Source organism: Sorex fumeus, unplaced genomic scaffold (assembly GCF_029834395.1).
Source record: "Sorex fumeus unplaced genomic scaffold, SorFum_2.1 ptg000122l, whole genome shotgun sequence".
NCBI lineage: Eukaryota > Metazoa > Chordata > Mammalia > Eulipotyphla > Soricidae > Sorex > Sorex fumeus.
This window is the reverse complement of record NW_026606179.1, coordinates 56,048,061-56,072,811: the sequence shown is the minus strand read 5'-3', so window position 1 is coordinate 56,072,811 and position 24,751 is coordinate 56,048,061. Positions and strand designations below refer to the sequence as shown.

The 24,751-nt window shown below is 40.3% G+C and overlaps 1 protein-coding gene across 1 annotated transcript in view; it reads right to left on the bottom strand.

Moving 5' to 3' along the window:
• CNTNAP4 (contactin associated protein family member 4) overlaps positions 1-18,245 on the bottom strand; it is a 287,713-nt gene extending 269,468 nt beyond the window's left edge. Inside the window, exon 1 of the mRNA XM_056135853.1 lies at positions 17,977-18,245. Coding sequence (XP_055991828.1) covers positions 17,977-18,061 — 85 coding nt within the window. The 5' untranslated portion in view covers positions 18,062-18,245. The remainder of the gene's footprint in view (positions 1-17,976) is intronic.
• Between the last annotated feature and the right edge of the window lie 6,506 nt (positions 18,246-24,751).

Below are 24,751 nucleotides of genomic sequence, written 5' to 3'. Positions count from 1 at the left end.
AATAATGAAAGGCCTGAGAGGTCCACTCCATCACCTTAGACTCCACAGGGCCCAATGTGAAAGGAGTATTTGTCAACATTAATAATAACACATGTCAACATGTGTGGAAAACTATGATCTATAAAATTCTGGCAATAAAAGTTATAAATGAGAAAGAAGAAACATGAGAAAAATCTAAATAAAATGCAATGAAATTTTAGAGGAAAATAATTTTTAAAGAAAAGATATGCCAAGGTACATGGAGGAAAATGTAGGCAGAAACCTCCATGACATTGAAACTAAAAGCATCTTTAAGGATGAAACACCACTGGCCAAGCAAGTGGAAACAAACATTAACAAACGGGACTACATAAAGCTAAGAAGCTTCTGCACCTCAAAGGAAACAGTGACCAAAATACAGAGAAAGCTCACGGAATGGGAAAGAATATTTACCCAATACCTATCTGATAAAGGGTTAATATTCAGGATATACAAGACACTAGTATAATTGTACCGGATAAAAACCTCCAACCCCATCAAAAAATGGAGGGAAGAAATGAACAGAAGCTTCCTCAAAAAAAAAAAATACAAATGGCCAAAGGCATGTGAAAAAATTCTTTAGATCACTAATCATCAGGGAGATTAAATCAAAACAACAATGAGATATCATCTCACACCACAGAGACTGGCACACATCAAAAAAAAACAAAAACAACCAGTGCTGGAGCAGTTGTGGGGAGAAAGAGATTGTCTTTCATAGTTGGTGAGAATGCCTACTGGTACAGTCTTTTTGGAAAACAATATGGGCATTCCTTAAAAAAAACTAGAAATTGTAACTCAAGCATAAAAGCTTGTAACTGTATCACAAGGTGATTTAATAAAATTAAAAGAAAAAAAATTTTTTAAAAAAAACTAGAAATTGAGCTTCCATATGACCCCTCAATACCACTTCTGGGAATATATCCTGAGGGTGAAAACAAGCACAGTGGAAATTATATCAGCACCTGTATGACATCTACAGCATTGTTCACAATAGCCAGAATCTGGAAACAACACAAGTACCGAAGAACAGAGGACTGGTTGAAAAAACCTCGGTACATCTACACAATGAAATACTATGCAGCTGTTAGGAAAGATGAAGTTATGAAATTTGCTTATAAGTGCATGGTCATAGAAAGTATCATGCTAAATGAAATGAGTCAGAAAGAGAGGGACAAACACAGAATGACTGCCCTCATTTGTAGAATATAAAATAACATGAGACTGATACCCAAGAACAGTGGGGTTGGAGCGATAGCACAGCAGGTAGGGCGTTTGCCTTGCACGCAGCCAACGTGGCCAATCCGAGTTCGATTCCTCCGCCCCTCTCAGAGAGCCCGGCAAGCTACCGAGATATCTCGCCCACAGGGCAAAGCCTGGCAAGCTCCCCGTGACGTATTCAATATGCCAAACACAGTAACAAGTCTCACAATGTTACTGGGCCCGCTCGAGCAAATCGATGAACAACGGGAGGACCGTGACCGTGACCGTGACCCAAGAACAGTAGACACAAGGGCCAGAAATGTTGCTCCATGGTTGGAAGCCTGCCTCATGAGCTGGGAGAGAAGATAGCTGAAATAGAGAAGGGATCACTAAGTCAACGATAGTTGGAGGGATCATTTGGGATGGGAGATGTGTGCTGAAAGTAGATAAAGGACCAAATGTGCTAGCCTCTCCAACAAGACCCCGAGTTGCCGCCCACAAATCGACCCTATGGTGCCGATCCACTACCTGTTCCCCCTGGAGGCTTGGGGTCTGCCATCTTCCAGGGCCCCGCAGTGATGAGACACAGGGGGGTGGGGGGGCTCATGGGATGTGGGTGGAGCCAGCCCCTTCCTCCTCCCCAATGAAACTCAGAGTCACCACCCACAAATAAGCCCTCTGGCTACTCAACAAGCTGCTTAAGTCATGATTCCAGAGACTCAGAAACAAATCTCGAAATCTAGTGGCTTTTGGCAGAAATCCCTCCAGATTTAATTATTAAGATTTCAGAATTCCAAAATCGCGCTGCCGCTACTGCATAATAACATAGCATAATATCATATATGGGCTGGAGCGATAGCACAGTGGGTAGGGCATTTGCCTTGCACGTGGCCAACCTGGTCGGCCCAGGTTCGATTCCTCCGCCCCTTGCGGAGAGCCCGGCAAGCTACTGAGAGTATCTCACCTGCACAGCACAGCCTAGGAAGCTACCCATGACATATTCAATATGCCAAACACAGTAACAAGTCTCACAATGGAGATGTTACTGGGCCCACTCGAGCAAATCAATGAACAACAGGAGGACAGTGACAGTGACAGTGAATATCATATGCTATTCATAATCAGCAATAGAAAACAAATTGCCTAATGTTGTTTTTTTGGCAGATGTGAGTGTTGGGGTATCACTGTATCACTGTCATCCCATTGTTCATCAATTTCCTTGAGCAGGACCAGTAACGTCTCCATTCGTCCTAGCCCTAAGATTTTAGCAAGTGCCACATTGGAGGCTCCTTCAGGGTCAGGGGAATGAGACCCATCATTATTACTGGGTTTTGGCATATCAAATACACCACAGGGAGCTTGCCAGACTCTGCCATGCAGGCAGGATACACTCGGTAGCCTGTCGGTTTCTCCAAGAGTGAGAACTAGACCATAATAGCCTTGCTTCAGAGACCCACAAATAAATCTCAAAAGAAATCAAAACCAGGCCACTTACGTGCATTAGTGGCCATGATTCAGAGACTCACGAATGAATCTCAGAGAGAGCAGCATACCAAAGACGTCTCCCCACTCTGTGCCAGGCTGATTATACTGGGAACCTAGGAGGGGGGCTGATGTGTCCTTCTACCTGCCCCAAATGAACATTGGTAGCTGCAAACTTTCAGAATCCAATCGCTGCCATGCTCACAGCTGACCTTCACAGGCTTGTCCCAAGTCCCAAGTTCCTCCCCACCCCCAGGAGAATGAATCTGCTTTTCATACCAAGGTATGTGAAACTAGTGACTGAAAACGCCAGGATTCACGGAATTGGGGATGGATGACCTCCCCCATCTCCCCACCCTTCCAGTTTCCTGGCAGTCATACCCAACATCTACCTCTGGGCACCATTTAGCATGATATAGGTCATGATTCAGAGACTCACAAATGAATCTTGGAAGAGAGCAGCACACCACAGAGATACCTCCAGACGAGCCCAAAATATTTTTTTTAAAATGTGTTTATTGGTGCTGAGATGGAGAAGACAAATAATTTTAATATATTTTAGTTTCTGGCAGGCTACCAAAAGTATCCTGCCCCTACCAAAAGTTTGGTAGAGTCAGGCAAACTCCCCGTGGTGTATTCAATATGCCAAAAACCAGTAACAATGATGAGTCTCATTCTCCTGACCCTGAAAGAGTCTCAAATGTGGCACTTTTTAAAATCTCAGGGCTAGGACAAAGGAGATGTTACTGGGGCCTGCTCGAGGCAATTGATGAACAACAGGATGACAGTGATACGGTGATAGAATTCCAGGAGTGTGTGGCCACTTTTGCGGTCACACAACATCTCATACTATTCATTGCAATACAAAATAAATTAGTTAGCATCTACCTATGGGGCAGGTTTTGGTGTTGGTGGAAAGGTGTAGTGGTGGTGGGATTGGTATTGAAATGGTGAATGTAAACAATTATTGTGAACAGATTTATAAAAAATTAATTAAAAAATTAAAATAAATAAATATCAATCCACATCCTCCTCAGAACAGTAAGCCTCTCCTTCATGCTAATGACTCTCACCAGGAAGAGCTACCAAGGTCACATGATAATTTTTCCAAGAATTAAAATATCCCCACCCACCACATCAGCTTTCAATTGTATTTGGAGTGGGGAAGATGGCATGAATTTTAGTACTGATCTTACCCAGTTTCCTATCCTTTCCACCACCCCTTCATTGTATTTTCCTACATGAAAGTTTCAACTCCGCCCTGTCACGTTTTTGTTGACTTGAAATTCTTTGGGGGAATAATTCCAAGTAATAAATGCACTTCCCCCCAAGTATAACAAGAGAATTAGTATCACTTCAAATCACTAAATAATTATTTGTAAAATATTTTACAAATACTGTAAAATATGATGTTGTACTTGGTGGTGGAAAATGTGCCCTGGTGAAGGGATGGGTATTCGATCATTGTATAACTGAAACTCAAACATGAAAGCTTTGTAACTGTATCTCATGGTGATTCAATAAAAAAATTTTTTTAAAAAGAATAGATGTGCCATGAAAAGAGGAAGATAAAGTTCATAAGTAAAGATACTATTGTTCCCAAATTATTAAAGACAATGAATAAGTTTTGAAGATTTCAGAATTCCAAAATTCCATATAAGAGTTTTTTGTAGGCAAAAGATGAGCAGGTTTTGAGTATGCTCTTCATAAAATTGATGATAAAAAGAATAATAGAGAAAAAGTGCCTCTTTTTTCGCAATCTTATAAAAAAGAGAAAAGTCTTCAGATATGAAAAATGGAGGCCCAGGGACAGTACAAGAAATAAGGCCAACTCCAGTTTAATCCCTGGAACCACATGTGGTTCCTTGAGCAATGCCAGGGATCACTCCTGAGAAGAACTGGGTTTGGCCCTCACCCAAAGGAAAGCAAAAATGCAGAAGAAAGGTCAACATAAACTGAAGTCTGAACGGAATAGAGGAGTTGGAAATGTCTTTCTGGAGTGGGGAGAGAACTTAGTAGTGTAATTTCCAAATTAAGGGAGGAATCTAGGAGATGCCACAGAGATGGGAGGTAGGATGTGGCGAAGGGCCAGAGACTACCCCGAGCTCAAACACATGACTGACTTCTGCTTCTTTCCCGTTGACAGTCCTCCATTCAGAAATGAGTGGATACAGTGAACTGCTAAATTATGTTTACGATCAATAAAAGGAGGGCAGAGAGGAAAAGACATAGTGGGAAGCAATGAGCAGGTTGGCCGTGATAATATACATCCCGAGAAATTATGACAGCCCAGAATAAAACATTTAATTACTAAGTGAGAGAATATAGTAGAGACAAGTACAAAGGCAAACACAAGTGATAGCCGGCCATTTGGGAAGGTTAATAGAGTTTTTATTTTTTAAAAAAGCAGAGCTTTTCTAAAAGTAGCATGATGAAATGGTCTTATAAATAAGAATAACTGTTTTATCATTAAAATAGCACACAATGGTCCAATCCATCCCATTTAACTCTGTTCTTCTCTTCTTTCCTTGGTTTCTACTGAAAAAAATAATAATTGCATCTTTTGTATCTGTTCTTTCATATTTATTGAATATCTTATTTATGCCAGATACAGTATTAGATCATTGAGACACAGAAATTATAAAGAGACAAAAAAAATCCAGTTTGTTAAGAAACTTTTTTAAAATCCTGTTCCATATTATATTTATCTACAGCATCCAGGGAGGCTGAGTCACTCCAAAATAACTCAATCACCACCAGTTTTTCACTGATTTGGGTGGGCTTTACAATACTATAGAAATGTGGGGGTTTAATCTCCTTAATCTCCCCTTACCAAAGTTCCACCCCACCACAAAGAAGGCCCTCCAAATATTCCTCAGTCTCCCAGAAAAATTCCTTTTCCTCTGTAACCAAATCAGGAATAGGGCCACACTCAGCTACTATGGGATTTCTGAAAGGATGGATGTGTGTTGCCATGGTAAGCTGGAATCATGTCAGTAAGAAAGGAGGTGGCCTTGCACTAAGAGGTGTTCCAGGGGGGCTTGGAGAGCAGGATTGATGGCAATCAGGCAAAGGAAAACGTGGGTGGAAAAGGCAGAGACTGAAGGCAGGACTGGGGGGCAGGTAAAGGTAAAGGTAAAGGCCCTCCCGTTGATCGTCGATTTGCTCGAGCGGGCCCAGTAACGTCTCCATTGGAGACTTTGTTGTTACTGTGTCTGGCATATCGAATGCTAAGGAAAATAATGTAGTTAAGACAGACAGAAGTGGACGGATCAGCAAGCACAGGGTGGGAAGCTATTTCATTGTGCGAATAATTCTGAACTTAAAAAAAAAGCTGCTACCAAGACTTGCTTTCTTTTTACCCAAGGACAATAATAACTAGGGTCAGGAGGAATCTTCCATGTGTGGAAGCTTTGCCACAAGTGTTGTGGGGGGGGGGGGGGAGGGCAGCCAGGAGAGAGAAGGACCCACTATGATAATGATAGTTGGAAATGATCACTCTGGACAAAAACTGAATGTTGGAAGTAGGTAAAGGGACAAACATAAAAATAACCTTTCCGGGGGCTGGAGCGATAGCACAGCAGGTAGGGCGTTTGCCTTGCACGCGGCCAACCCGGGTTCGATTCCCAGCATCCCATATGGTCCCCCAGAACCACCAGGAGTAATTCCTGAGTGCAGAGCCAGGAGTAGTCCCTATGCATCACCAAGTGTGACCCAAAACGCAAAATAATAATCATCATAGTAATAAACTTTCAGTACTGCAAACCATAATGTCCAAAAGGAGAGAGAGAGAAAGATAGAGAAAGAGAGAGAGAGAAGAAAAGCCCACCATAGAGGCAGGCGGGGGAAGGGGGAGGAGACTGTCGTCATAGGTGGTGGGAAATGTGCACTGGTAAATGGATGGGTGATGGAACACTATATGACTAAAACTCAATTATTAACAACTTTGAACAGTATATCTCTCAAGGATTCAATTGTTTTTAAAAAGAGGATAAAAAAAACACTTAAGGCGGATTTAATCTATCAAGGTATAACGGTAGACTTCCTAAAGAATACCGTAATCTGTGTAGTAGTTTAAACCATTGTGCAATGTGGGCTAGAAGGAGTGGAAGTCTCAGGAAGTAGCGAGGGAGGAAGGGGAAGCTGCTTCCCCAGCCGTATCAGCCAAATCAACCCTGGCAATCACTACGACGACAGATGCCACAGCCAGATCATCCTCACATCCAGGAAAATGAAAGAGGAAAATTATCGCGGGAGGCTCGATTTTGCTAACTCAGAAAAACAGAGAACTGCCGGCATCTTCTCCAGAGAATGTTTCCGTGATTAATGATACTACACACACTCTTTTCAAGCTAATCCATTTCATGTTGCAATCATATGTATATAGAGAGAAAGAAACTCTCCGTATACAAGTGCACAGCCGGGCTTTCAAGAAATGACTGTGGTCCTTTTACAAGGCCACACCAGGAAATGTCTCGTTTATAGATCAGGCATAACGAATTGCTGAAATCATAACTCAGTTCACAGCACCTAAAATGGTCCGTCATGTTATATTAGCCTTTCTTTTACCCATTTCTCTAGTAGATATTCAGAGGTAAAGTGACGATTTTGTGGTGCTCCATTTTGTGATACAATCCTTACGATGGCGAATTTTCAAAAAACAAATGTTTTCTTCGGTGTCTCTTCTTTGCTCTCTTCAACATAACCTTTTCCCTTTACCGAAGAATCTCTCTTTTTTGTCTGTTTCGGGAAAGTTACGAGTCTGATGATACTTCAAGAAGCTGTGCTGACATTTTCCAGGCTCATGGAGTTTTCTTAAAAGGATCATAATATAGACTCTGTGCTAAAGTACAATAGCTCAAATAAGCATAGGGATCACGGACACAACAGAAAAACAACGACAACAAAAAAGAGAGCCTAATTGAGCAGCTTTATAGCCTTGCGCGGAATTCCCTCACCACCGCTTTCGACAGAATTGCTTCTATTTTAGAAATGTTCTTTTAATTAAGTCCTAAGCATCTAAAACATGGCAAATGTAAATATGAATTATAAATCCTTAATCGTGACAATCGCTAAGTATTCATGGAAGTTTCTGGCTTGGCAACGGCTCCTTTTTTGTTTAAGATCAGTCAAAATGGAGAGACAAAAGTGATTCGTGTGGAAAACATTCAACATTGTGCCTATAATCTTTGCACAGTATCATTTGATTACCTTGACTTCAAAAGTTAAATTAAGATTTCAATGGTTTGATTTTTTTTCTTTAGATTTTTAAGTATTTTTGGTTTGGGGGTCACATCTGGCAGTGCTCAGGGCTTCCTCCTGGTCCTGGACTCAGGGATCACTCCTGGAAGAGCTTGAGGGACTACAGGGGGTGATAGAGATCGAACCCACATCAGCTGCAAAAAAACGCAGGTGACCTACCCACTGTACTATCACTCCAATCCAGACTTCAGAGATTTTAGAGCCAAACTCTCTCCAGCTCTTTTCTGCCACATTCAGAAAGACGAGGATCCTGAAACTGAGTTAATCTTAGGTCTTGGCCTTTCCCCAAAAGGAGAGCACTGGGAATTCCAAAAGGACAATACTCTTCCTCTGGTGTGAGTTTAAAGTGGATCCAAGAAGAGTCTTACTATTTGCCGGGCCCACGATCTGTTTTAAAACCTCACCCGGCCAACTGGAGAGGCAGTGCAGGAGGAAAGGCGTTTTCCTGCATGTGGCCACTTTGGCTGACCCTAGTTGGATTCCAGGCACTGCAAATGGGCCCCCCAGCAACACTGGGTATGTCCCCAAAACTAAAACAGCAAAACCATACCAGGAACTAATTCTAGAACCTAAATTGATGAAATTTAATTTACAATGTCACCTAAAAGAGAAACATTTTTCAATTCATCCATATACAGTATCTGAACATGCATATACGCAAGCTCTCAAAACATTAATCAATTTAGCAACTCACTTGAAAACGTCTGGTACAGGGTCTTGAGTGATAGTCTAGTGGGGAGGGAATTTGGTTTGCACATGCCAACCCGGGTTCTATCCCCCCATCCCATCTGGTGCCCTGAGCATGCTAGGAGTGATTCTTGAGTATAGAGCCAGGAGTAACCCCTGAGCACTGCTAGGTGTGGCAGAAAAAAAAAACATTATGAAATAGCAGTTAAGGTGTATGCCTTGCATATGGCAATCCAGGTTCAATTTCCAGTACCAAGTGGTCCCCGAAGAATTGTTATAAAGGAATGCTCAGGATACCTTGCATATGGCCAATCCAAATTTAATTCCCAGTACCAAGTGGTCCCCCAAGAATTGTTATAAAGTATATGTTTGCGATTATTTTTTCCTCCCAGTGAATTTTTGTTATGGTTCATGGAAAAGTGGTACTCTGGTAATAAAATTGAAGAATGCTCAGGTATCCTGAGCATTTCTCCAATGGTCACACCACCCCTCTTCCAAAAACAGGCCATTTATTTCCTTTCTTCTCTTTGGTTATCCCAATACATTTTTTAATAAATACATTAATATTTTTGAAAACTAAAGATGTATCTTAAAGATCTAAATACACATCCAATCTTCCAGTGCAAAGCCTAGAAAGTAATTTAATTTTCTCCAAATTTATGAATCATCTCTACATTAGTCCTGACTTGAAAAGCAGGAATTTCAATAAATAGTTGGCCACAGGGTTCAAATGTCTATTCAGTGTCATCCAGTCATCTAACAACACCAAGGCTTATTCTAACTCATTTCCAGGAGAGTTTATCAGTGTTCTTAATCAAAGGATATTAAAAAATTTCTCTCTATAGATGATCACTGCTGAGTAAGTCACGGAATGAAATTAAAAATCGTGGGTTGTCTAAAAACTATACAATAAATGTAACTCAGGACAGCGGGTGAATTTATATATTTACATGCTCTTTCTAAACTAATATCAACCTATGACCCTCCTTGTAAGTACCATAATTGCCAGTGGGGGGGAATGGTTACAAAAACAAATATGTCTCCTATGATTTAGTAGCGCATAATATCTTATTCTATATAGCACTGCCAAATAATGAGAGGTACTTAATAAAAAAAAAGTAATTAGAGCTACAGGGCAACTGATACATATCATACAGTTTTTTCCTTTGTGATTTAGAAACCTTAGAGGTAAATTTCATCACTGCTCTATTAAATACTTATGGCATTAAAAAATTTTATAGTTACTAATTTTAAACTACTTAAAATGTCAAATGTTTTCAGGCTTCACTCACTTTTCCAATTATTACATTGGAATGACTCATTAACTGTAACATAAACAGGCTCATTTTTACCTCCTGTTATGCTATTTCTCCGATTTTATTACCAGAGTACCACTTTTCCATGAGCCATAACAAAAATTCACTGGGAGGAAAAAAGAATCCCAAACATACACTTTTCTGCTTCCAAACACCAATTTTCAATGGGCGAACTGAAGCAACAATAAAAATCTGTAGTAGATATTGCCCGAATGGTCTTTCTCATTACATAACACTGGAGTATCAGGTAGCATGCATGCGAGCAGCTTACATGCTGACAAGCTCAAAGTCTCTAAGACTCTAAAAGTGAAGCGGAGGCCGAGGCATGACTTCCCTTGTAAAGTAGATCACGCGTGGTCGTTACCACCAGGTTCTGCAGCCATGGTGCTATGGAGATTTTAAAACTACAAATTAGGGGCTGGAGCACTAGCACAGTGGGTAGGGCATTTGCTTTGCATGAGGTCAACCTGGGTTTGACTCCCAGCATACCATATGGTCCCCCAAGCACTGCCAGGAGTAATTCCTGAGTGCATGAGCCAGGAGTAACCCTTGTGCAATGCTGAGTGTGACCCAAAAAGCAAAAAAATACAAAAATAAAATAAAATTACAAATTAAAGCAGGGAAGGTCAGATCTAGAAAGTCAAAGAAATAACTTGCCCCCTGAGCACACCAGCAGGCCCACCCACGGGAGGTGCCAGCCAGCAACTACAGCCCTAGAACTCACTGCAGAGCTTTCAATGGTGTGTCTCAGGCATCAATGTTGACACCTTAGAGTAAGCAAAACATGGTTGGCATTAGAGGACTGACATGCGGAGTGAAGTGAGTCTGAAGGAAAAGGGTAGATGCAGAATGTTGCCTCTCATAGGTGAGACTTAAAGATACACAACAGGGTAGCAACAAAAGGCTTAAGGCAACATTATGGGAGAACGAACAGATCAGTACAATTGGGTGGCGGGTGGGGAGGGCAGTGGGGGGCTGGGAGAGGGATGTGGGTACCCCGGTGATGGGCGTAGTTCTGTAACTATGTGCATGAGAAACCATTAGAAACTATTAGTAGCAGTAATATGTAATCCACCAAATTTGAATCAACAAGAATAAATTAATAAAAATAAATCATAGTAACATCTATGCCATGCAGAAGCGCAATTTATTCTCATTTAGGTTATGGATAAACTCAAGAATTCCTCAAGAACTTTTAAATCCTTAAAAAAAAATTAACCTCAAAGACTTTGAATTATAGTACTAATCCTCAGAGCAAATTATTTCACTTCAGTATATTCAATTTATTGGGGCTTTTTGATGAGTTCATTCTTCCTCTAATGAGGACTTTCCATGAAAGACACAGGGTCTCCCAGAGCACAAATTTTGTCTGCATTCAGTTTGGGACATCTCTTTCCATTTGGGACAGAAAAAAAAAAAGAAATAGACATTTCTATTTTTAAATTTTAAATTAACCAAAATCAAGCTGACCTAAGTCTGTGATGCCACAACTCAAGAACTATTTTTAAAGATCTGCTTGTTAAAGACTATTTCTAAATATCTTTAATGGAAATATCCCTTCAAACAATTATTGATATGTTCTGTAAGAATTCAACTCTTCCACCAAAATAATACAGATCATTTCACCTCCTGAATATGGTTACAATGAAAAATGAAACAGATCCTATTTCAAGGACATGTTCTAGGACAGGTCTGCCCTTTGGATCAGACAAGTTGGGGGGGGGGGGGGTGGAGGGAGAGGAGTCCATTGAACTTACAGAGACCAACAATTCTGAATCAATTAGAAGGAGGAGATTAAGTGAAACAATAACAGAAATGCCAGGTCACTGAAAAATCTAAATCTTCCTTTAATATTTCCATAGAAATAGTTAGGCTCCAACCTATGCGTGCATATCTGGGTATTTATCAACAATGCTTGATAAATTTTCAGGAGCCAGGTCCCTACAGAGAAGGTAGAAAATGATTTTCAGGGTTGGTTTTATTTTTCTATTTTTGTTTCTGTCTTTTAGGTTAGTGGAGATTTCTTAGATAATCTGGCTAATTCTTAACTTGACAATACAAAGATCAAATATTGGCTGTGGTCAGTGCTTTCAATTTTAAGTACAGAATTAAACTGAGAAAAATAGGTATGTCATGTAACACTGGTATTCTGCTGTTAAAAAAAAAATATCAGAGGAGCCTGAGCGATACTAGAGCAGTTAGGGCGTTTGTCTTGCACCCAGGTTCTATCCGATATGGTCCCCAGAGCTCCATCAGGAGTAATTCCTGAGTGCAGAGTCAGGAGTAACCACTGAGCATCGCAGATGTAGTCCAAAAACAAACAAACAAAAAACCAATATATCGGAGAGCCCGGCAAGCTACCGAGAGTATTCGATATGCCAGACACAGTAACAACAAAAATTCTCCAATGGAGACGTTACTGGGCCCGCTCAAGCAAATCGACGATCAACGGGAGGGCCTTTACCTTTTACCTTTATCAGAGTCTTGTAATCCTTACCATGAGCCATGTGGCAATTCCTGTTGATACCAGAGCCGGCCTCACTTCACCAAGTTCATGAAACTAACTGTCTTAGATTATCTTTGATTTTCAAATTGTTTCTTTGGTTAGGACAGGAAGCTTCAGAAGAGCTGAACCATGGAAAACAGTGGGATGAAAAGTAAACTAACACATGGACGTTCATTTTTTTTTTTTAGTCTAACACATAGACTTAAAAAAAAAGTTACAATGTAATCTGAATTGAAAGGGATTTTCTGAAATACGAGACCCTATTAATTTTTTTAACTTAAGAAATACAACACTGCATTTAACAGTGCAATGTAAATAAGACAAAACCAATCATCAGCTCTTGGAAGTGAAAAGTAAATACAATTCCAAATGGAACCGGTATTTACATAAAAATTAATTGTGTTGGCATGAGTAGGTGAAAAGCACCTGCTTAACTGCTATGAAGTCTCAGGAGGCAGAGCCTAAAAGGAAATCTATTTTTCAGTTTATCCTAGAAAGTTTCACCATTTCTGAGTGTTAAGGCTCCACTGTTAGGATCCTTAGTGAAAAGAGCAACAACTGGGTCTCAAGTCTCGCCACCTCAACCAGTGGTTCCAAATGCAAGTTCCTAAGATTAGACGGAGCAAAAGGTTTTACACTCACTTGAAAGTATCGAAAATATAAAACAACAAATGCAATTCTATGAAAAGTATCTAATGATCTTTTCTTTATTGAACTTTTTTATACTAATCAGATTACTTGAGAAGATAGGGTTCACTTAAGCCCCAAATGCTTTGCAAAGAGCTACAAATAATTCACATCCCCTGAAATCCAGACTTCTGAACAATAAAGTCTCTAGGAAGAAACAAATAAAGAAATACAAACTAAAGTTTTCCTCTGTTCAAGTTCCTGGCATTAACAGCAATATCTTCAGTACCACAACACAAGTATTTCCTAAGGAATACAGCCTAAGTTTTGTGACAGAGGCATCATATTTTTATACTTGGTTTCTTGGATGTATTTATAATGCATAATCAGGAGTCTACAAAGTTTATCTATAAAGTATCAAATAGTAAATAATACACTACATAGGCTCTTAAGTAACAAGAGGGAACTGAATTTTTAAACTGAATTGAAAATTTTAAAATAGTAATTTTAATAATAATAGAGCATGAAATTTTGTTATACAGCTCTACTAATGAGAAGAATGGGTGACTGAATTTTGAATTTCACATAATTATTTTGGGCCACAAATAATCTCCTTTTGATTATTTTTAAACATTTAAAAAAGCAAATACCTTTCTTGCAAGTTAAAATACAACAGGCGGCAAGCCAGATTTGGCCCAGTGACCATAATTTACCAAACTCTGAGCAAAATATTCTATTATCTTACAATAGATGGAATGCAATTTCATTAATATGCTTTCACTGAGGGATAAATAAACTCCATCTTGATCTAGGGACTGACTTCTAGAAAGGAACTATTTATATAGGATGCCAATTGCAAAACCAATCCGAACATACATCAAAGTGTCTAAATGACCCGGTGTAAGCAGTAACCATCATGTGTAAGCCAAATATTTGACCCTCAAATTAGCAATGAGCTCCTATCCACATGGCTGGAGACCACCCACAAAGAGATAATTTAGGATGCAACTGTCTACCCAGGAATAGGGTGAATGCATCAAACTGATGAAACAACCAATATTACTCTTAGGAAAGTGTGACAGAATGCGTATTCGCCTCTATATACAAACTCACCTACCGACATACAGCATCACCTAATCATAATTTCTTTTTTTGCTACTTTACTGTTGCAGTCTATTTTTTGGGTTTTTTTTTTTGCTATGAAAAGAAATATGATAGAGAAAGATGAAAAGGAAGTTTCGATTAAGAATTACAAAGGTTGGGAGGGAATCTGGAGACAATGGTACTGGGAAATGTACATTGGTAGAGGAATGGGTGTTGGGACACTGTCGGACTGAAATCCAATCAGGAACAGCTTTGTAAGGGTCTATCTCACAGTGACCCAATAAAAAGTTAAATAAAAAAAAGAATGACCAAGGTTGAGTTTAAACAATTTGATGAACTGTCAAATGACCAACCAAAGTCAACTAATGAGTATTCCTGGTTGCATGCAACTTTCCAGGAAGATACAGCCTTTATTTAAAGTAGAGAAAAGAACGAACATAGAAGCTGACTTCTAATTAAGTCATTAAGTCATATGCTACATGGTGACCACCCCCCCAACCTCCTCACCCCCGCAGTGGGGTAGTCGAGCAGGTAGGGTGCTTGTCTGCACCAGACTAACCCAGGTTCGATTTCTGGAGCCCTTTATGGTTCCCCAAACCCTCCAAGGAGGGATCCCTGAGCATCACCAAGTGTGACCCCAAAACAACAACTTATGAAAATAAAATTAAAAATATCTGAGTGGAAGGCATTAAATCTTCTCAGAATAGAACAGAGATCTCTTCACGTATCTGTGAGAACAAAAATTAAAGCAAAAACCCTTACTTGCTTTACTGCCTAAACTTGCTCGTTCTTGTGGTTGGGTGAACCCCTTCTCCTATCATGTCTAATGTTCGGAAAGAAATGACAATTTCTCAGGGATGATGAAAAAGTAAGGAGGTGTCTCTCTTCTTGGTGCATGTTTCTTAACAGCAAGTGAAAAAATAGAAGACAGCCATCTGTGCCCTTTTTCAAAGAACAAGCTCTCCAAGGAGGCTCTCACCTTAAACTTTTATGAAAGGGACACCGCAAGATAGCACAAACTTATCTGAACCCCAACAAAGACGATCTGGAAATGGTTTGTTGCTCTGAAATGTTCAGTAGAGCTCTAGTTGGCAAAGGATTGGTTCAGTTCCCACATTTCATCTTTAGAAAGATGAGGAATAAATAGAGGTATCCAAAATGTGTAAACCCCTGAATCTGGTGGTGTAGACTTATTTATATACGTAAGCAAGTATGCAAGTATATTCACACAGAATCTGTCTAATGAAACATTTTCTTGCTAATTAATAGTCCACTAGTGAAATCATATTTATGGTCTGGGACACAAAGGGCTATCCCAGAGATGTATTCCCAGTAGTTTATCTTGGACCATCTTGGGCTGACTCAATGGACAGATTTGCTTCTGGCAAACTGTTATAAATAAAGGAGAAAGTCTATATTCTGTTTGGGTGACAGACTTACACATTAACTTGTACTCAGTTCTCCCTAACTTCAATCTTGATACATTAAAGATTGATTCAAGTTTTCATATAGTCTTACCTAGAAGGATTGAAGGATTACTTGGATTATCAAAATACTTTTAAAATACATATGCTGGCTGATGCCCACTCATCCATACACTAAATTCCAAACTTGCTGACTGGACATATATGCCTGTTATTCTAAAAGGGTTAAAACATGTGTGAAGTACCATGATTTCATAATAAGTAGATCATTATTAGTCAAAAAAATGACCTTACTCAAATAGTCAAGAATGCATTAAAATCTGGGGATAGGAGTTTCTCTATTATGTATTGTTACAGCTCATACAAAGTGACTAACAAGAAATTAGTGGTTGCAACTTTAATTATCTGAAGTCACTTTCTTGCATTTCCACACTTTAAGAACTATTATCTCTTGACTTCTAAGGTATCCAAGAACACCAACCATATTATTAAAATGGTCCTATTTATTTAAGATCCTACAAATTCTTTATAATTTTATTCAATGCACTTAAGCATACTTAGCTACTTTCCAAACAAACCAAGGCTGAAAGAGCCTAAGAACAGGATTGCAATTTTAAGTACCAATGAAAAAGCCAACTAGGACCCAGGGATCTTCAGCTCCTCCAGGATCTTCTCAACAGCTTATCTTTCCATTACTAAGAAGACCTATTACAAAAGAAAACTATGGCATATTCATCTGGACACTTTAGGAAAACAAATGAAAGCAACCGACACACCAATCAATCATATTAACATAGTGTGACTCCATATACAGTCAGTGCAACAGAAAGACAGGATTGCTTCAGACTTAAGCTCTGCTTTTCTTTCAGGAAAGATGCTTCTACAGATGCACTTCACATTGTAAGAGTGACCTCTAGTGCTTCCTTTTTTGTTAAACTTCAGTAGCTGGACAATGAATTACTTAGGCTTTTTCTACAAAACTTTGTGTGTGTGTGTGTGTGTGTGTGTGTGTGTGTGTGTGTGTGTGCGCGCACAGGCTGTTGTCTGTAATGCATGTCAAAGGCTAAGTTTACAGCAATCCAGGATTTTACTTAGATGAAAATATGCAAATTTTGTTGATCCATGGGATTCCTCTAGCCAAATGAAAATTGAATCTGAAACACCAGTATAGATACGTGATTATATAAAAATAACTGAAACTGAACACATATTCAGGAGCTCACATGAAATTACAGTAGCCAGGCAACAGAAAGGGACATCTGACCTGGCCAATGAGGCCATTTACTCTGTTTTTCCTATTTAAGAGTCCTTTAGTGTACCTTCTGATAGGATGAACCACGGCAGAGCTTATTCATGTTCCCTGATCCTAAGCTTGGTGGATACAGTAACAAAATAAATTCCTCAACAGGCCCCGAAGCCCTTTCTTGAAAAGCAAATGAGCTTTTCCCTTAAAACCTCAGAGAAAAAAAGTTGTATTTGCTGAGTTTCTTTACCATTCATCTAGGAGAGGAACATTTTCCCATTTAGAAATTTTAAACCAAATAAAAACTTTTAAAACTTCAATTAAGAAGTGGACGAAAGAAGTTCTACCAAAAAAAATTTGGGGGCTAATACTTAGAGGACCCATGAGGTCTTAATACCGCTTTTCACTGAATCAATTAACTCTGAATCAGAATAGTCCATCACAAATTTGCAAAGTTAAAAAATTCAACCCCTCAGGAAAAAGACATCTGAAAATCACCTGACTGCCTTTCCCTTAAGCAAAAGGCAGGGACAAAGTCCCTTGTCGCTCCATCTCCTCTGCCCGAGGAGGGAACAATTCTTCATCGAAAGCCTCCACCTCATAATCTGCTCCTGGATTCTGCAGCACGCTGGCAACGCCGGAAATATGCAGCCAGCTTCCAGCCTGCCAAACTGCAAACTTCAGGAATCTAAGCTAATGCAGCATAATGTCAAGTCTGCCAGTTGTTTTCCTGTTAGACATAATTCCAATAAAATTTGGTAATCCTAAAAAGGGAGGAAATGAAGACATTCTCAGACTTATTCCCTGGTTAAGATGCTAATGTAATGTTTCACTAGAACTTGAGCTTTCTTAATGAATATTCAAAGACCACATCGGCTGGCTCATAGACAAAAAAGAGAAATGACACTTTGCCTGTTATGACCGAACCAAGAGGAATGGCATGTGCACGCAGCCCATCGCATTTGCAAGATCTTTAGGGGATGCTTCATTTACAGCAATATGCTTTGCAGCAATTCCAGTGGCAAAGAAGACGCATAAAAAATCACACAATTAAAGTTTTGCAGCCAGCCCCCTGCAAGTTTGAAATCATTGCTGTATACTTACAGGAATTCCCAGCTCTGACCCTGTTCCAGTTTTGAGTAGATAAGAGAAGTAGTGTCTTGAGGATAGCTCCGGGGACAGACCTCATATTCACATTTACTGGGCTTCTAAGCTCCCGAGTCGCTCTCCCGGGCTCGGGTCCTGCTCCTCGATCCTCTCCGGCTCTTCCAGCTCCACGGCCGTCTGGGTCTCCAGCACCTCTAGATCTCTCAGTCTCTCTCCCAGTTTCCCTCCCCTGCTCCTTTCCTCCTCCTCCTCCACCTCCTCCTCCTCCTCCTCCTCGTCCTCCTCCTCCTCTTCTCTCCCCTCTGCCCCCACCACCTCTCCCTCCCTCTAGCGCTCTCTCCCTCCGTCTCTCTGTCTCCCTCCCTCCTCCCTCTCGCCTCATACACACGCGCACGCACACGCGCGCGCACACACACACACACACACACACACACACACACACACACACACACACCACAGTGCTCACTTCTCACTGCAATCACTGCTCTGCGCCCAGCATCTTCCCAAGCACGCATCCACTCGGCCGAGGCCACGCCCACTCCTGGCCGCCGCGGTCCCCGAAATTGGCATCAGCATCCCTTGCCCGGTTCCTGATTCCCAGCCGGGGCTCCGGGGGCCCGGGGGGCCGTGGGGCCGTGGAAAGCGTGACCCGGAGGCTGGGCCCGCTGCTCCCTGGCCTCCTCGGGGCTCCCCCCAACCTCTGCTCGCTTCTACAATAATCCTTAACCCTTTGCTCTCCTCTGGAGGTGGGGATGGGGGAGGGCGCAAGGCACTGGAACCTCCGGGCTTTTTTTGTTCTGGAGCTTTTGCCTGGAGCAGAGGCAGTCTACAGTCGCTACTAATCCCCAACGCTCTGGCAGGGCATCCAGGTAAAATGCTGTCGTGTTTCCAAACAAAAGCCGACAATTAGACAGAAATAACGAAGCAGCATCCGTAAATTGTGGCTAAAACTGTCCTAAGGGGAAATACTTGCTGTTGTTTTCCTCTGTTTATAGCAAACTGTCCTTTTCTGCTAGGATGCCAGGTTTTTATTATGGAAATTCCTCACAGGGAAACAGACATCCCTGCTTGGCAGATATTTAAAATCATCTGGTAATAGTCTGCAAGAAATTAACATTTCTTATTTTAGTACATCAGGAGTAGGAATCCACAAATTGAATGCCCAGAAAAAGACTTATTTTGATGAACGCAATCATGCAATGAATAAACGGGAGCAATCTACAATCAAATTCTTTAATAACAATTCCCAAAAGGCCCCAAAAGGAAAATGATGGGATTTTGAAGAAAGGGACAGGAAAATACACTCATGCACAGACACACACACACACACACACACACACACACACACACACACACACTGTGAAGAGGCAATTCAAAAACGGTTTAAGGAGAGGAGTAAAGTTGAACTCAGATAAAAGACCATAGAAGAAACTATTCGTCTAATGGCTAAGCCATAGATACTTCTGTGTCTTTAACAGGTTACGAAAATATTAGTAATGGAATTAATATTACATAAGGCTGAGGGTATCAATGTGTCACTGATCGCGTTAAAATAAAACGGTGCTAGATTTCCCTAAGAGTAATATGTTGGGGTTCCCCATCATCTCCTGGTGAGGACAAGCTAGAAGCAGCAGCAGCATCTCACCACCCGCTAAACAGAGCAGGCAGCAAACACAGTTTCTGCCTTTGGCTTAACTATAAGAGTTCAACACATTTGCCTCCAAACAAAGCAGAATAAATATTTCTGCTTTTCCTATTTTACAGATGAGAAGAACAAGAACAGACAATGGAAATGAAGCAATAACACAGGGTTAGTAAATAAAGTGCTGGGAACTGGACTTGGCTTTTCTGGCTCTAATTGTACCCTCTACCTCCGGCTTGATCAAAGAACACTGTCATCCTCCTCCCTCCCACCCCCAACTGTGGCAGCAGAAACCTGAGGCCTGCGGGGGAAACAAACCCTGGTGGTGGCAAGGAAAGGTGTGTGTTTGATGTGTGCTCCTGAAGCGGCAAGCTCACTTTCTGGGTTATTTTCAAATATAATTATGTGAAGTATAAGCAAGCATAAATGGATTGTTTCTTTCAAGGAATAATTAAAGGGGGTTAAATTTTATTGAGCACATGCAATCTGCCCTTTGCAACCTAATCAAATTATTATGGCAATCAGTGCAGGACATACCACTGTGCCTATTCAACACGCAAAGAGCTGAAACTCAGCCAAGTTACTTAGCAGACCCAAAGTGTGCCCAAGACACAGGAGAGAGAGAGAGAGAGAGAGAGAGAGAGAGAGAGAGAGAGAGAGAGAGAGAGAGAGAGCTGGGCTCAGCACTCTAGACTGCAAAACTCTAAAATCATCCCTTTCCACTGACTCTGGGCCAAGGGACAGGTTGTCCCTCTAACATGTCAGCAAAGAAACTGTAATCTTCCTAGGAAACTTCATACTTCATTCCCCAAATTCTCTCTCCTCCACTTCTCTCTCTATGTGTGTGTCTCTCTCTCTTTCTCTCTCTCTCTCTCTCTCTCTCTCTCTCTCTCTCTCTCTCTCTCTCTTACACACACAGACACACACACACACATATACAAGCATTTACTGTTTTCAAGGATCAGAATATTTTTCAAAATGAAAAAAATAATGTCAAGCAGAGAAAAATAACTGTTGTGGACCAAGGGCAAATTATCATAGCACCTATTACCGGTTAGCACAGCTGGGGGATAGGGGTGGACATAGCATGGGCTGGAAGCTGCCACTGCATAGAACTCTTGAGACATTCCAGCCACCCCACACCTGTCCCGGCATACGGTACAGAGAGAAGACAGCTGCCTCAAGAATCTGGACTAGGAAATGTATGCTGGGAGTTGCAACACTGTATGACTGAAACTTAATCAATAATAGTCTTTGTAAGGGTCTATCTCATAGTGATTCAATTAAAAAAGGCAAATTTATAAACTTGTACCTTAACGCCAAAGCAATAAAGAATAATCTAAAACCAAAAAGAAAAAAAAAAAGAATTTGGGCTAGGGACAAAGTTAGCTTGACTCTGACTGACACTGATTTGATGACTCTGGTCATTGATTTTTTTTTCCCAAAAATAATGAAAGAGTGCCGGAAGTGCCATTATGATCACCCCCTACCTGGAGGGTTGCCAGTGACTCGGGAGACTTAGATCTCTGCATCATCACTGCTACACTGTTAGTGATCCAAGTAGGTGGAGGGCGAGTCCCGGATTCCCACAGCCCAGGGACAAATCGAGCTGCTGCCTGTCCTGAGCCTAACTTTCCTCATCTGTGCCCCAAGAATAGCACCAAGTGCACAGCTGAGACAGCCCCTGGGAGACCCTCAGTCAATACTGCTTCTGTAACCACTGCATACCTACAGCCCACTCTGCACGGAGGAGGAATCTGATGGGCAAAGAAATAAGGACTTGTCAGAAGGACATAACCAGTGTAGCACCAAAGAGCTGGTCATCCAAACCCTACTGATTTGTTCTTTATTATTACTTTTGTAGTTGTTGTTCTTATATAATATTATTAAAGTTATTATTAAAATTCTCAGAATGGTGCTTGATGTCAGAAGGAAGAGAAAAAAAAAACTAGATGAATGGAAAAAAGCATCAAAGTGTAGGGCACTAATTATGCAGGCTACTGTACTGCTGATTCAGACACCATGAATCACTTCTCCCTGTATATTCCTTTGTGGTTATATTTTCCACCTATTAGAGAAAAACAACTGCTGGTGCTTCAGGTCTTGCATATGGGTCAGATCCTACCTGAAAAGACACTATAAATCAAATTGAGATGTTGGAGTTTGTAAAAGAGGGTTTCAATTTGCTCTTAGAACAACTTAGTAAAGAATGAATATCCCACCAGAGTGGTGCATGAAGCCTCCTGGAATGGGCCATCGATTAGAAATGATCACAGGTCAGAGCGAAACAAAGTCACATCAAAAGCCTCGAAAGCTATTAAGATGTGACTCTCTGGCTTATGAAACAGTTCTTTTTCTCTTGATTTCTGCTTTGGCACCTTTTCAAAACCAGATGCTCATTCAATTATTATTTTTGTACTTCAAAGTTTGATTTGAAATTAAATTGATAATTTTAGAAATGTTTTATACATTTGAAATTAAATTGATGCTTTTAAGAATCTATGCTTTCATGTTATTTTTTTTTGTAAAAATCTAATATTAACCATCTTAATTTTTTAAGTATAGAGTTTGGTAGTATTAAATATATTTACATCATTGTAGAAGGTTCCAAGACACTTTCATCTTGCCAAACTGAAAAGTCTACACTCATTAAACACTAATTCTCCCCCCGCCCCAGTCCTTGGATTCTTGATTCTATGGTTTTGACCAATCTAGATACTTCACATGAATAGAATATTATGCAGCTAAAGCATCTAGAATATAGACTCAGTACTTTGGAACAGATTTAATGCTTTTCATAGCGTCCTTGATGTTATTGCAGGAGACAGAAATCTCTTATTTTTTAGGGTTGCATTTATCTTCTATAAGGTTAAATTTATTATTTATCAATGAATGGATACTTGAGTTATAATCATCACTGTTGTAAATAATATTGCCATGAATACAGGTGAGCAACATGTTGAGATTCTGTTTCAAATCTTTTAGATATATGCTCAGAAATGAGATTGTGGGACCATTTTTAATTTTTTTACTTTTTATTGTTGGAAAAACTTCCATGTTATTTTCCATGGTGATCACACATGTGCAGACATACATTACGACTCACAGTACACAACGTTTCCAATTCCTTCTCACGCTCACCAACACATGATTTCCTGATACATTACTTGTCTATTTGAGTTGTTTGTAATATACACATTTCTTTTTGAGTTAACTTTTCATGTGTTCTTGAGATATATGCCAGGGATGAAATCTCTGGTAGTTCAGAAATCAACATACTTTTCAGTCTCCGTTTTCTGTGGTGGCTGAATCAGACATTTAACTAATAGTGATGGAGGGCTCCATTTTCACTGCATCTGCTCCAACCCTGATTATTTCCAGACGTTTTATCATAGGCCATTTTCACTAGAATCAGGTGATAGTTCATCATTGTTTTGGTTCACATTTCCCTGATAGTCAGTGAGGATGAGTGCTTTCTCATAAGCCAATTGGTCATGTGTATATCTTCTTTGAGGAAATATCTGCTCGTTGGAAATTTCAAAAGAAATACTCTTTGAGGAGTGGGGTTACGTCTTTTTTTTGTTTGTTTTTGAGTGTTGAGAGTGCTTTATATATCTTGAGTATTAGCTCTTTTGGGGGGGGTCACACCTGGCAGTGATCAGGGGCTACTCCTGGCTCTGTGCTGAGGAGTCACTCCTGGAGGTGCTCAGAGAACCATAGGAAGTGCAGAGAACAGAACTGCAGTTGATAATATGCAAGGCATGTGCCTTAACCCCTCCCTGTACTATCTTTATGGCCCTTCTGCCATATTTAATATGCTATTACATCCAGAGTACTTTTCAATTTAAGCACTGTAAATTTTAGCTTAAGAACTTCAAGTTTCATCCTTTTTTACTTCTTCCATTACACTATTTAACCTTCTAAGTCTTTGGAAGTTGACTACGCATAAATTGCAATGTCCTTATCTGCTTAGTGTTCTAGTATGTTACCTTATAATAATAATAGATTACTGATTATTTTCCTCTCCATAGACTGTGTTCTCTGTTTCTCTACATACCTGGTCATCTTTGACTAGATTCCAGATATTGTGTGAATTTTACTTTGTTTTTCAATAGTTATTCTATAAATCTTCTTAGCTTTATTCTGGAATAAAGCTAATATTCTTGGAAATGTTTCATGTGTGTATTGATCCTACAATTTTTAGTTCAGCTTGAAGTAGCCCATGGATCATCCACACCGAGGCAACATCTTCCTGAATGCTCTTCCCAGTGCCCTGGGAACTCTAAGGCTTCCTTGTCTGGTTCGAAGATATAAGTATTATTCCACACCCTCTGAGACTGAAAAATACTTTTATCTCCATTACTTTTGAGTCTTGTTCTTGGTCTCAATATATATATATATATTCTGTTGAATACTCAGAGAGGAGTTTCTGAGTTTCATTCTCTGTTCCCTTTATTCTCATTAAGGTCTGGCTGCTCTGGACTTTCCAAACTTACAGTTCCATCTTCTCCTCACCAGACTATCTTGGTTTCTCTTTCCAGAATCATGAGGTAGAAGCATTGTAAAGGGGAAAAAAAAGGAACCAGGCAATCATGGAACTCAAACAAACCATATTTGCTCCTCATCTTTCAGAGATCTTTGTCCTTAGCCACTGAATTGATGTCTAATATCTTAAAACCAATGATTTTACATATATATTTTGTTTGTTTTGGCTTTTTCGATTAAGGGAATAAATCCAATCCCTATTTCCATATTGGGTAGGAGTATAAAACACAAGGGTGCCACAGACTTCTGTTATGCATCAGGTGAACAAAGCTGTGATGAGCTGTGAAATTTCTTTCTAAATTATGTTCCTGAACAAAAGTCAGTTAACTATTCCTAAGAAATTGGACATTTAAGGAGGAGAAAATAGGGGGTGAGGAGGAAGTTTTTTTTGGGGGGGGGGCATTTTGGGTCACATTGGCGAAGCTCTGGGGTTACTCCTGGCTGTGCACTCAGGAATTACTCCTGAAGGTGCTCAGGGAACTATACGGAATGCCGAGGATGGAACCCTGGTCGGTCTCGTGCAAGGCAAACTCCCCCCTCAGCACTTTTGTCCCCATGGGGGTGGGGAGTGGGGAGAGTATTTTA